Source organism: Mercenaria mercenaria, chromosome 6 (genome assembly GCF_021730395.1).
Source record: "Mercenaria mercenaria strain notata chromosome 6, MADL_Memer_1, whole genome shotgun sequence".
Classification (NCBI taxonomy): Eukaryota; Metazoa; Mollusca; class Bivalvia; order Venerida; family Veneridae; genus Mercenaria; species Mercenaria mercenaria.
This window is the reverse complement of record NC_069366.1, coordinates 39,455,823-39,469,087: the sequence shown is the minus strand read 5'-3', so window position 1 is coordinate 39,469,087 and position 13,265 is coordinate 39,455,823. Positions and strand designations below refer to the sequence as shown.

The window sequence follows — 13,265 nt, the reverse complement described above, 5'->3', positions numbered from 1 at the left end:
ACTGGGTCACGTGCGGTCAAAAACTAGGTCAGTAGGTCAAAAAAATAGAAAAACCTTGTGACCTCTCTAGAGGCCCATATATTTCATAAGACCTTCATGAAAATTGGTCAATGTTCACCTTGATGATATCTAGGTCAAGTTCGAAAGTGGGTCACGTGCCATCAAAAACTAGGTCAGTAGGTCAAATAATAGAAAAACCTTGTGACCTCTCTAGAGGCCATATTTTTTATGGGATCTGTATGAAAGTTGGTCTGAATATTCATCTTGATGATATCTAGGTCAAGTTCGAAAGTGGGTCACGTGCCTTCAAAAACTAGGTCAGTAGGTCAAATAATAGAAAAACCTTGTGACCTCTCTAAAGGCCATATTTTTCATGGGATCTGTATGAAAATTGGTCTGAATGTTCATCTTGATGATATCTAGGTCAGTTCGAAACAGGGTCATGTGCGGTCAAAAACTAGGTCAGTAGGTCTAAAATAGAAAAACCTTGTGACCTCTCTAGAGGCCATACTGTGAATGGATCTCCATAAAAATTGGTCAGAATGTTCACCATGATGATATCTAGGTCAAATTTTTAAACTGGGGTAAACGTGCCTTAAAAAACTAGGTCAGTAGGTCAAAATAATAAAAAAACCTTGTGACCTCTCTAGAGGCCATACTTTTCATTGGGATCTGTATGAAAGTTGGTCTGAATTTTCACCTTGATGATATCTAGGTCAGTTTTGAAACTGGGTCACGTGCGGTCAAAAACTAGGCCAGTAGGTATAAAAATAGAAAAACCTTGTGACCTCTATAGAGGCCATATTTTTCATGAGATCTTCATGAAAATAGTGAGAATGTTCACCTTGATGATATCTAGGTAAAGTTCAAACAGGGTCACGTACCTTCGAAAACTAGGTCAATAGGTCAAATAATAGAAAAACCTTGTGACCTCTCTAGAGACCATATTTTTCAATGGATCTTCATGAAAATTGGTCAGAATTTTTATCTTGATAATATCTAGGTCAAGTTCAAAACTGGGTCACATGAGCTCAAAAGCTAGGTCACTATGTCAAATAATAGAAAAAATGACGTCATACTCAAAACTGGGTCATGTGGGAAGAGGTGAGCGATTCAGGACCATCATGGTCCTCTTGTTGTAAGTTATGGCCCATGAAATAGTCAATAATGCATATTTTCACCTTGTGACGCACTTAGCTCAAAAAGTATATGATATAAATGGATGAAAACTTACATGAGTCTTTATCATGATATAAACTAGCGCACTTCTTATTTTTCATCTAGGTTTGTCCCCTATTTCCAGAGTTATGGCCCCTGAAATAGTCAAAAATGCACATTTTCACCTAATTATGTGCCTAGCTCAAAAAGTATTTGATGTAAATTCATGAAATCTTGCTTGAGTCTTTTTCTTAATGTGACCTTGCACATTTGGCATTTTTTTGAGAATCTTATTGCTTATTACAGAGTTATGGCCCTTAAAATAGCCAAAATAGTGGATTTTTTGTTTGTAATGCTCATAGCTCAAAAAGCATATGGCCTAGAATAATTAATCCTTTTCCAAAATTAATCCTATAATGTTTGTTGAGGCGATACCCACTTAAGACTGCAAACATTTGAATTATTGCCCCGTTATTTGTGAAAAATGTACCAGTGGGGGGCACCCTATGTGGTTCTGGTACGATCTGTGTATGAAAAGAATTGGAACCACTGCCTTACCCTTGCATGATTATAAGAGGTGACTAATAGGGTCTTAACACTTGGTTTTGCAGTAACTCTGTGATTCCAGCAGGAATGCAAATTTTGATTCCATACCTCATGTTTTTATTTCGATGTATTATTGTAAATGAGATGTGGAACCAAAATTTGTAGTCCTGTTTGGCACCATATAACCTGTACTGTGTTGGTGCACCATAAAACCCAAATAAATAAATAAACCAATGGGGGCCACACCCTGTGTCCTACAAGACACATTATAGTTCTATTTGTATTCATGAAACCTGGTCAGAATAATTGTCTGTATGAAATCTAGGTAAAGATTGAAACTGACTTACTTGGTGTTAGGACGTAAGTCACAGTGTCAAATCATAGCAAAAGAAAATTGGTTATGGTCAGAATGTTTTTCTTAATTACATCTAGGTCAAGTTCAGAACTTGGTAATATTTTATTAAAGTAGGTCACAAGGTCCAGTAAATCTTGTTAATATTCCAAAAGCAAAATGTTCTACTTGATCTACAAGAGCCTGATCAGAATGTCTGAAATTGGAAGCTAGATTTCTAAGTCAATGCATAGAAAAAGCATGAAAATCCCGACTATGAACAGTGACACCTGTCAAAATAGAGTCTATTTTGTATAAAATTCTATATAAAATACTCACGGTTTTGCGTGCTGAAGTGTGGCACGTGGCTGTTAACTGTTACCTATTGTAATCATGGGTTGCACACACAATAGAATTTGAATAGCCACGGAGCAGGGGTTTAACACTCAAAAGGACCCATTTTTCTACCCTCATTTACATGAATTGTCTAAATGAATCTAGGTCAGATTTGAAATTGGATCATCTGGGGTCAAAAACTAGATCAGTTGAGGGATAGATGCCATCATAACCCTTTTGTTTTAAATTCTTCCATGCTAAAGGGATAAAATAAAATATTTCAGTTGATCATGCTTATGTGGAAAAGTCAAACAGGTATAAGTCTGTCCCAGCAAACCATCGTGCTTCTGCAAGTCTCTCTTATGCTTGGCTTGTTGGTTTTAAAGTCTTTGTTGCTAGGTATAATTGAATAAATAGGTCTTCATTTCCTTTGAGAGCTCTGTATATTCTTGTCCGCTACAGTTGTATATACAAAATGTATGAGGTGTCAGTGCTCATCAGAGTATATTACTTAGCTGAACAGAATCATCTTAAAACCTTTCACTGTGTCTGTGAGCATCACAGTTCTAGATCCCCTGGGTGCTTGGCACTCTGTCTGTGAGCATCACAGTTCTAGATCCCCAAGGTGCTTGGATCATTTTCACCCACTTCACTTCTTTTGTAACTTCCTAACTCTTACAACTGCTGGGAGACTTGATAAGCTTGTCTAGCTATAAGGAGTTATTAAGGTAATGCACCTGACTAAATATTGCTTGTACATGACAGTTTAAAATTCATTTAGTTTATTCAGTATCTGAATACCTCTTGACTAAAGTTTTCTTTCTACCTCACCTAAGCACAAAGTGCATAAAGTGAGCCATTGTGATTACCCTGTGGCCGAGTGGTTAAGGTCGCTGACTTCAAATCGCTTGCCCCTCACTGATGTGGGTTTGAGCCTCACTCTGGGGCATTGAATTTTTCATGTGAGGAAGCCATCCAACTGGCTTATGGAAGGTTGATGGTTCTACCCTAGTGCCCGCTCATGATGAAATAGTGCACAGAGGGTCACCTGGGGTCTTCCTCCACCATCATAACTGTAAAGTTGACATTATGACCTATAATTGTGTCAGTGCACAAAAGGAAAAAAATCAGTTAACACTCTAAAGGTAACAATTTTAGCCCAAGCTTTATGAAACTTGATCAGAATATTTCCCTCAGTTAAATCTTGGAAGAGGTTGTGACTGGGTCATCAGGGGCCAAAAACTAGGCCACTAAGTCAGTTAATAGAAAACCTTGTTAACACTCTAGAGGCTACATTTTTTACCTAACCTTTATGAAACTTTGTCAAAATGTTTCCAGGAAATCTAGGAAAAGTTTAAAACTTGATTACCAGAGGCCAAAAACTAGAACACTAGGTTAAATCATAGAAATAACTTGTGAACATTTCAGAGGCCACATTTTCTGTTTAGTCTTCTGGAAACTTTGTCAGAATGTTTTTCTCTAAGATATAAGTAATGTTCAAAACTGGATTACCTGAGGTAAAAAACTAGGTCACAAGGTCAAATCAAAGGAAAAAATCTTGTTTACACTCCAGATCTCTTTTTCAAACCTTTGTCATAATATTTGCCTATATGATATCTAGATTGAGTTTCATATCTAGCTTACATGAGGTTATTGTCCGTAAGTATTGACCTGGCACTCATTAATCTTCGCCAATATTTTCGGGCGTTTTCGTTAATTTACGCAATATTAGTATCCTGAAAGTATCTACATTACTAAAGTAACATGTAAAGTTAATCCATGACACGGTGGCGTAGAGGTAAGGTATCTGACTAGCACGCACGTTACCATGGGTTCGAAATCAGTTACTGAATAGGTCTTTTTTGCAATTTAATGCATTGTAAGTTTATCGTTTACATTACTTTATATGTCATATTTCATGAATTTTGATTGTTTTCTCTTGTAATATATGTTTTTTTTTTTTGGAACGTTGGTGACAGGTAATTTGCCTTTTTATCTAAGATACTATTAAAATAATTATATTCCATTATTTTACAACGGGAAATATGATTACTCTTTATAAATGAACCATAGATATCACGATACGTTTGATCAAATGAGTAGTAAGTCTTCATATAAAATTTGCGAAAAAAAATATATAGTCGGTCGTAGGACTCGAACCCGCAATCCTGATATTGGCAGGTAAACGCTTTGTCCGCACAGCTACCTGCAGATGCGACAGTATATCACTTTAGAACGATGTATGTAATATTTAGTTATACCGCTGTTTATATTCGGACACTGAAAATTAATTTACGGAAATACACGGAATATTCACGAGTGCCAGGTCAATACTTACGGACAATAGAAACTATGTCACTTGGTCAAAACATGGAAAGACCTTGTTTACACTCTAGAGGCCACTTTTAAACTAGATCTTCATAAATCATTGTCAGAATAAATTTTCTATGAAATCTAGGTCAGATTTAAAACTTGGTTACCCAAGGTCTTTAACTAGGTCATTAGGTCAAACCATAGGAAAACATTGTTCACACTCTAGAGGCAACATTTCCTACTTGATCTTCATAAAACTCAAGAATGTTTGTCTTTTTGAAATCTAAGTCAAGTTCAAAACTGAATTACATGAGGTCAGAAACTAGGTCACTAGGTTGAATCATAAAACAACCTAGTTAACACTCAAGGGGCCATATTTTCTACTTGATTTCTACTTAATTTTCGTAAAACTTTTGTCAGAATGTTTGTCTTTATGCAATGTAGGTCCAGCTAGACTAGGTCAAAAACTAGGTCATGTGGTGAGATCATAGAAAGATATTGTTAACACCCAAAAGATCTACCTGATCTTTATGGGACTTGATCCTGATCTTTATGAGACTTGATAGAAATGTTTGTCCATTTAAAATCTAGGATAAACTCGTAACTGGGTCACTTGGGAAAAAATAGGTCAATACCTCTAATTATGGAACTTTAGAGACACTTTTCCAGTTCATCATAATAAATCGTCAGAACATTTGTCTGTATGAAATCTAGGTCATGTTTAAAATTTGGGTACCTGAGGTCAATAACTATGCCAGTAGGTCAAATCATTGAACAACTTGGTTAATGATCTACCTGATTTACATAAAACCTGGTCCGGATGTTTGTCTCTGTGAAATCTATGCCAAATCAGATACTAGGATATCTGGGTTAAGAACTAGGTCAGATGAGCGATAAAGGGGTTCAGGGCCCTCTTGTTTCATAGAATGGCAGCTGAACTCTAATGATTTGGGCGTGCAAGTAAATGTCCAAGTCACACTGATTATGACTGTAAATTTCATAAATTAATTAATTAGTTCTGTCCTTTTTATATTAAAAACATGTACATTCTTACAGAGCTACTCTAGACGTGTTGGCAGTATATTTTGCTAAAGTTATGACAATAGAAAATGAAGGTAATACTTTTGCTGAAAATGAGGTACAACATAAGAGTACAAGTATGACATTTGTCCCTTTTAAAGAAATCTAGACTTTCATAGAACTGCATGTACCTTATTTGACACAGCTGGCATAAGTAAATCTGCCCTAGGCATGCAGCAATAAAGTGTTGAATATCTCAGACATTCAGCCAGAAAATTTACCCAACGCTTTCAGAAATAAAGAGCTGAATTCAGCCAGTAAATTTGCCCTAGGCATGCAGCAATAAAGTGCTGAATATCTCTAGGCATGCAGCAATAAAGAGCTGAATTAATCTCTAATATTCAGCCACTAAATTTGCCCAAGGTATGCAGCAATAAAGAGCTGAATATCTCTGATATTCAGTCAGTATATTTGTCCTAGGCATGCAGCAATCAAGTGCTGAATATCAATATCTCTGATATTCAGCCAGTAAATTTGCCCTAGGCATGCAGCAATAAAGAGCTGAATATATTCAGCCAGTAAATTTGCCCTTGGCAAGCAGCAATCAAGTGTTGAGTATCTCTGATATTCAGCCATTAAAGTTGCCCTAGGGATGCCACAATAAAGTGCTTTAATAGCTGGGATATACAGTCAGTAGTCATCAGACTTCTGTTTAACATTGAGCTGTAGAGAATTACCTCAGATGAATCCCTAACTGTTGTAAATGAAGACAAAAACAAAAGTCACTTGAAATTTTTATTTCTGTCAAATTCTGAAGAAAAGTGTAGAAAAAGACTTGAATGAAGGCCAAGATTAATTAAGAACATGAGTTCAATACATATTTATCATAATTTGATTACACAGGGCTTTTTCAGGGGGTTTTGGGAAAAAGGCCCCTGGTCATATTGGGAATTTTTAACGGGGTAAATTGTCAAATTTGGGAAAATATACTGACAAATTAAGTGAGTTTTTAATTAATATATATTAGTTTAAATTTTCAGTTTCAAATTTTACTGGTAGACAGTATCCCCTTGTGAAATTTTGAGATTTTTTTTTTCGGGATTGTGTTCCAATATTGCCTAAAAATACAGTAACTCTATTTGTCATGCTAAAATTTTTGTTTACAGTTTGTTTTCACCAAAGTTATAACTGAAATTATCCAAAAAGTAGAATGGCAAAGTGCGTGTATTTTCGAGTGTAAAAACTGGATCGCGAAAATATGTGACAATTGATTTTAATGGTATAAGAACTACCTGTCAACATGTTTTGGGTACTTTATTCAATTAATATTTGTGTTTTTATGCATTTTGAGAGGTTTTTGCATACAAATCATACATTTCTTCAACAAAATCGTGTAATTATTTTTTGCCGAGTTTGCAGACAGTCATGTTACTAAAAATAGAAACGAGTTGGTTTTTCCAACATTTTGTTTGATTTACTTGGCAAACAAAACTAATTGTGCAAGAATTATTATTGAAAAACAGAAAGTAACTGATTTCAGTTAGGAAATCTTTCATTGGATTGGGAATTCTTTGCTCCAGATTGGGAAAAATAGAGCATATTTGGCATTGGGAATGGGGGCGAATATCGGCCCCGTGAGATAGGGTGAAAAAGCCCTGTTACACCACACTTTCCCTATAAGTTAATACAAATAATGGTCTTTTTAAACATAAACAGGCTGTTGCTAGGACAAAATAATGTTAAACCAAATAAAAAGTAGATTTTACATTTTCTCTTGCAGCTACGCTATGCTTGAAAATATTGCAGCTATTTCTTTGCATAGAAACAGGCAACAGACTCCTTCTATATCAAACATTTTAATATTTAGATTTTAGCTTACCTTTATGGCAGATTGGGTGGGGAGGGGAGCTATATCATGTTCTTGACAGAAGCCATACTCCTGGTCCTGCACAGTTGATAAAAGATTAATGGTGATATATACACTGGACCAATTTATTAATTAAAAATATAGCATGTTCTTTAAATAATTGGCAGGAGGTGTTTGTTTTTATGCTAAATGTTAGACTGATGTATTTTACATCATAACACATACTTAATTCTCTCATAGTTATTTTTAATAAAAGGAATGTATTCAACATAAAGATATACAAAGTTAAAACTCATGGAGTAGGAATATTTACAGGATGAAACTTTTTCAGATGAATTCTTACAAGTACTTTTGTTAAGTGATGTGAAAATTAAAATTAACATTTAATTTAGAACTGATACGGAAGAAAAGGCCTGTCTTTCATCTGCCCATCTCTCCAAATTGTTGAAAAGCAATAAAAGACATGACGACTTTTTAAAGCACATAATTGATTTGACTGTTCTTGGATACTCTGTCACTTTTTACTCAGATATATAACTATTGTGTATGATTTTCAGGGCCGTAAACTGGTATGTAATATCTAGGGACAAATATATATATGGTGTTAGTTAATACCCCAGTTTTCTATTGTTTTATTCCCTTAGATATATAAGTCCTGGCAACCTCTTCTGATGACAAGCAGCACAATTTTATTAAAACATATAATTAAATAGTATACAGTCTGAGAAAATGTGTTTGTACATCACAGAGGTTTAATAATACTGCTTTTAGTTGATATAGGATTTCAGCCAAGTATTTTGATCAACAGCTTAAATAAGACTTCATACTTTTAAGTACATATTATGTTGGAACAAAGTATGAACAGTCCTCCAAAGGGACACTGTCATTCTGTATTATAAACAACACTTTGAACTTGCTGACTTAAAATACTTGGCTACTACATCATACCTGGAATACCTATCAAAGTTTGTGATTCTGCAGTTTTGTGAAAACAATTATTCCAACACAGTCTGAAGGATAAAATGAAAAGCTAGTTTCGAACTTATCTTTATCTCATAACATTTTGGGGAATCAAAATAATTATTTTCATTTTTCTGCAGTTTAAATATTACATAATTAATTATACATTACATAAGTTAATGTTTGTATGTTTTCTGTACCATATTTAACAATTAACCAGACAATGTTCTTTATCTAACTGCTCCTCCTCTTTTATTATCATCAATAGATTTTGAAAGCAGAGAAATATCTACAAGAACGCAAGAACCAAGAAAATGGAGTAAGACATCTCACATTATGTACATCTTATGTTTTGTTATATGGCTGTGAAATGATAGTTTAGAAGTCATTGTTTTAACAAATAAATCAAACTTCAAAAGGTTTCAATTTTCATGAAAACAGTATTATTACATTTTTAACATAAATTATACATCACAATCTGTGTTAAATAAATAATTTACTTGTTGTACAGTAACAAAGATTTATTTCTGAACTATCAGCTATCACTATCCCTTCCGTCCCTATAGTGTATTCACTTGCTGGGTGTCTTGGACTGTTTTATACTGTAAGTTATTAGGATGAAAGGGATAAAGGCCATAACAAATAGGTGGTTGCTGTATTAAGCATGCAAAATGGTGGCAGCCACATCATATGAAAAACACCGCATGATGCTGATAATCTGTAAGCCAGGAAACCTCAGTATACTACAAAGACTTCTGTTTTCAGGCTCTCTTGTACTTTTGTCTTAAATATTTTATCTTCCATTGTTAATCACTATATACATTAAATCCTGTCTTAAGCAGCCAGCCAAGGTTGTGGGAAAAAGTGGCTGCTTACAACAGGTGGCTGCTTAATGCAGGTTGGCAGCTTAATAGAGGTGACTGCTAAAGCAGGTGTTACTGTATTACATAATTCTATCATTAACATATAACCTTCTTCCTGGATACAACATGCAATATAAAATGTTTTACCCAGAATCCTTTACCTTGCATATTTGAAAATGGCTGCAACATTTAGAATGGTGTTTTTTTTTTCTAGAAACTATGATACAAAGAAATATGTAGAAATGTTTCTCATAGTTGGCTAAAGTAAAGTGTCAAATATTAGGGTAGAACTTCTTGTAACTTTCTTTTGCTTTCTTCAACTATGTAACATAAAGTGCATGCCTATTTTATGATAGTTTGATGCAAATTAAAGTCCATTTAGGTGAGAGGCAGATTCAATATAATGGATGTGAAATATTTATGTTCAGAAGCCTTTGATATGTTGTTAGGGGTAGAAGTGTTAGCTCTCATACCTAGCACTTCATATACATGCATGGAGTATATAGACTGGCTATAGAATTGATGAAAACTTGCCTTCTTTATTTTACTACTTTCATGTTTACAATTATTAAATCTGTAGGTACCAAAAGTTGAAAGGAATTATTTCCCAATGACCAGTATACTAATTAATAATCAAGTATGACTTTGATGGATTTTCATAGGAATGACTGACAGGTAAACTGTCAAGATGGCTGTTCGTCTCAATAAGTAGCAGAACTAACACAGCTGGTGTACAGCACAAGCAGAACTAACACAGCTGGTGTACAGCACAACCTTTAACACATTTAGTCTTAAGAATATCATTGGTGCAAATATTTTTGGTTTGGACAACTTATTGTTTACAGAAGGAAAATGGAAAAATGGCCACAAAGAATGGAGAGGTAGAAGAAGATCTGATAAGTCTATTTGTATTTGGTGAGGACGAGGGTGATCTTCATATTGAAGCAGAACAAAATGGCGGAGTGATTCAGTATGATAAAGTGCGACATCACCATCATAAAGATATACCATTGTTACGCTCACATTCGTTTACTGATGTAAGCAGTCATGTGGTTGGTTGTCCTTGAACCCTCTATGCTTTTTGTGTTTGCCTGTTGTTTGTCACTTTGTCAAGTAGTTCTCTCCTTGATTTGCAACAATGCTATGTTTTTGCTAAGCGCACCTGTCCCAGTTTTGTAGAATAGACACAGCTTATATCAGCTTCGGAGAACACTGGTTTGTACTGTGTCAGTTTGTCTCTCATTTAGTTTCTAAAACACCTCTAGTTTCTGTCTCTAGATTTCAACAACAGAAGAAAAGCATTTTAGCTCAACTTTTCAAAGAAAAAGTAGAGCTATTGCACTCGCCCCAGTGTCGGCATCCCCGTAGCTGTTGGTTGAAGTTTTTGATAAAGTCAAATATCTCTGTTACTATCAAAGCTTTTGACTTGAAACTTAAACTAGCCTGCCCGCTTAGCTCAGTAGGTAGAGCTTTGGTCTACGGACTGCGGGGTCATGAGTTCGATCCTCGGGCTGGGCGTACGTTCTCCGTGGCTGTTTGATAAACAACATTGTGTCTGACATCATTAGTCCTCCACCTCTGATTCATGTGGGGAAGTTGGCAGTTACTTGCGGAGAACAGGTTTTTACTGGTACAGAATCCTCAGGAACACCGGTTAGGTTAACTGCCCACTGTAACATGACTGAAATACTGTTGAAAAATGGTGTTAAACCCAAAACAAACAAACAAACAAACTAAAGTTATTTACTATCGAAGTCTACACCGGGAGAAACAATCCCCATAACTCTGGTTTCAATGCCCCTTTTTAACTTAAAATTTTTTTTGTTAAAGTTTTTAATAAAGTTAAATATCTCTTTTACTATCAAAGCTTTTGACTTGAAACTTTAAATAATTATTTCCTGTCAAAGTCTACACTAGGAGAAATAATCCCCATAACTCTGTTTGGATTTTGACAGAGTTATGCCCCAGTTTAACAGATTTTTTTGGTTAAAGTTTTATAAGGTTTTTACTGACAAAGCTCTAATTCAGAGTCAATGACTGAGAAAAGTCGAGCGCGCTGTCATCAGGCAGCTCTTGTTTGCAAAACATTTACCTCGTGTAATTGCGGAAGACCACTGTAAAACTGACAAAATTTATGTTTAACTTGTGTTAAATGCAAGCATTATTGTCAGTTTTACCAAGAAATGTCAAATACAAATACATGTATTATTCTCAGTTTATTTCTTATATACCTATTTGGATACAGAAATGACTGTTTTAGACCTAAGTTTTATCAGAATATGGTGCATTTTAGAAAATAATACTACTATACATAAAATTTATAATTTGATATGTTTTTTTTTATGTTTTTTTTTCCTTGTTGTAGTATTACAAGTTAAGTACTTGGTAGCAGTCATGGACTTTCATTTGTTTTGAAAATAGGCAGTATAGAGAATATGTAGACTGTTTTATTTTTTTTGGCCAGGTTTTTAAAATAAAATCCTTAGTTGTTACAATAGGATATGCTGTTTGAGCTGGTGGTGTCAGACAGATCATTTCTGCTCAGTCTTTAGTTTGGATAGATCTGTTATTATTGATGTTGGTTTGTAGTTAGCTTTTATGGAGGCATGTGTTTGGATTGTATTTAGGGTCACATGGATCAAGGTCTATGTCACTTGAAATACAAAAGTGGGTTCTGCTCAAAAACTTTAGTAAGGAATCAGATATATTTGTGCAACTTCATTTGTAGGTAGCTTAGATTGAAGGTGACAATTGAGATCACATTTTTGGCAACTAAGTTTGAGATCATGGTCAGTGTGATTAAAAATGAAAAAAAAAGTTTTTTGCTAAATACTTTAACTTTATATATCTGTTGGTGTAGGTAGCATTTATCTATACAAAGGTTGGGTTGTAATTAGAATCAGTCACTGTTACTAAAATAGAAAAAAATGGTTTTCACTCAATATTTTTATTAGGAATGAGATATATTCGTGAAACTTGGTATGTTGGTAGCTTATGTGGAGTTGACTGTTGGGATTGCATTTGGGGCTTTTGCTGCTGTCAAGGTCAAGGTCACTATTATCCCAGAGTCATTAGTTTTGATCCCCTTAAGCAGTCTAACATGTATTTCATTAGTACTATAGATAAATTATACAAATAAATAGTAGATCTATTGTTATAAACTATAGCATGTCTCCCTTTACTTTATTCCCGTTTTGTGGATTTTGTGGGCTAAATATGTTAATATTTGTATTATTGCTGACTGACCGTCAAGGCATCCATGCTTGTTGAGGCTCATGAGAAATGACGTCTTTTGATTGGCTGGCTTTCTTATTAATAAACAAAAATTCACTTTTTTGGAGCCTTTCAGTGACCTTTTTTATACGCCCGTTTGAAAAACGGGACGTATTATGGGAACGCCCCTGGCGGGCGGGCGGGCGGGCGGCGTCCACAGACCTTGTCCGGAGCATATCTTCTACATGCATGAAGGGATTTTGATGAAACTTGGCACAGTTGTTCACCATCATGAGACGGAGTGTCATGCGCAAGAACCAGGTCCCTAGGTCAAAGGTCAAGGTCACACTTAGAGGTCAAAGGTCAAATTCAAGAATGACTTTGTCCGGAGCATATCTTCTTCATGCATAGAGGGATTTTGATGAAAGTTGGCACAATTGTTCATCATCATGAGAAGGAGTGTCATGCGCAAGAACCAGGTCCCTAGGTCTAAGGTGAAGGTCACACTTAGAGGTCAAAGGATACAAGAATGAAAACTTTGTCCGGAGCATTTCTTCTTCATGCATAGAGGGATTTTGATATAACTTGGCACAAATGTTCACCACCATGAGGCGGAGTGTCATGCGCAAGAACCAGGTCTCTAGGTCTAAGGTCAAGG

At 35.2% G+C, this 13,265-nt stretch overlaps 1 protein-coding gene across 1 annotated transcript in view; it reads left to right on the top strand.

Moving 5' to 3' along the window:
• The window catches only part of LOC123549116 (kinesin-like protein KIF28), a 463,589-nt gene that overhangs the window by 334,723 nt on the left and 115,601 nt on the right, over positions 1-13,265 (top strand). Inside the window, 1 exon segment of the mRNA XM_053545663.1 lies at positions 8,800-8,850. Within this exon segment, the coding sequence (XP_053401638.1) occupies positions 8,800-8,850 (51 nt within the window).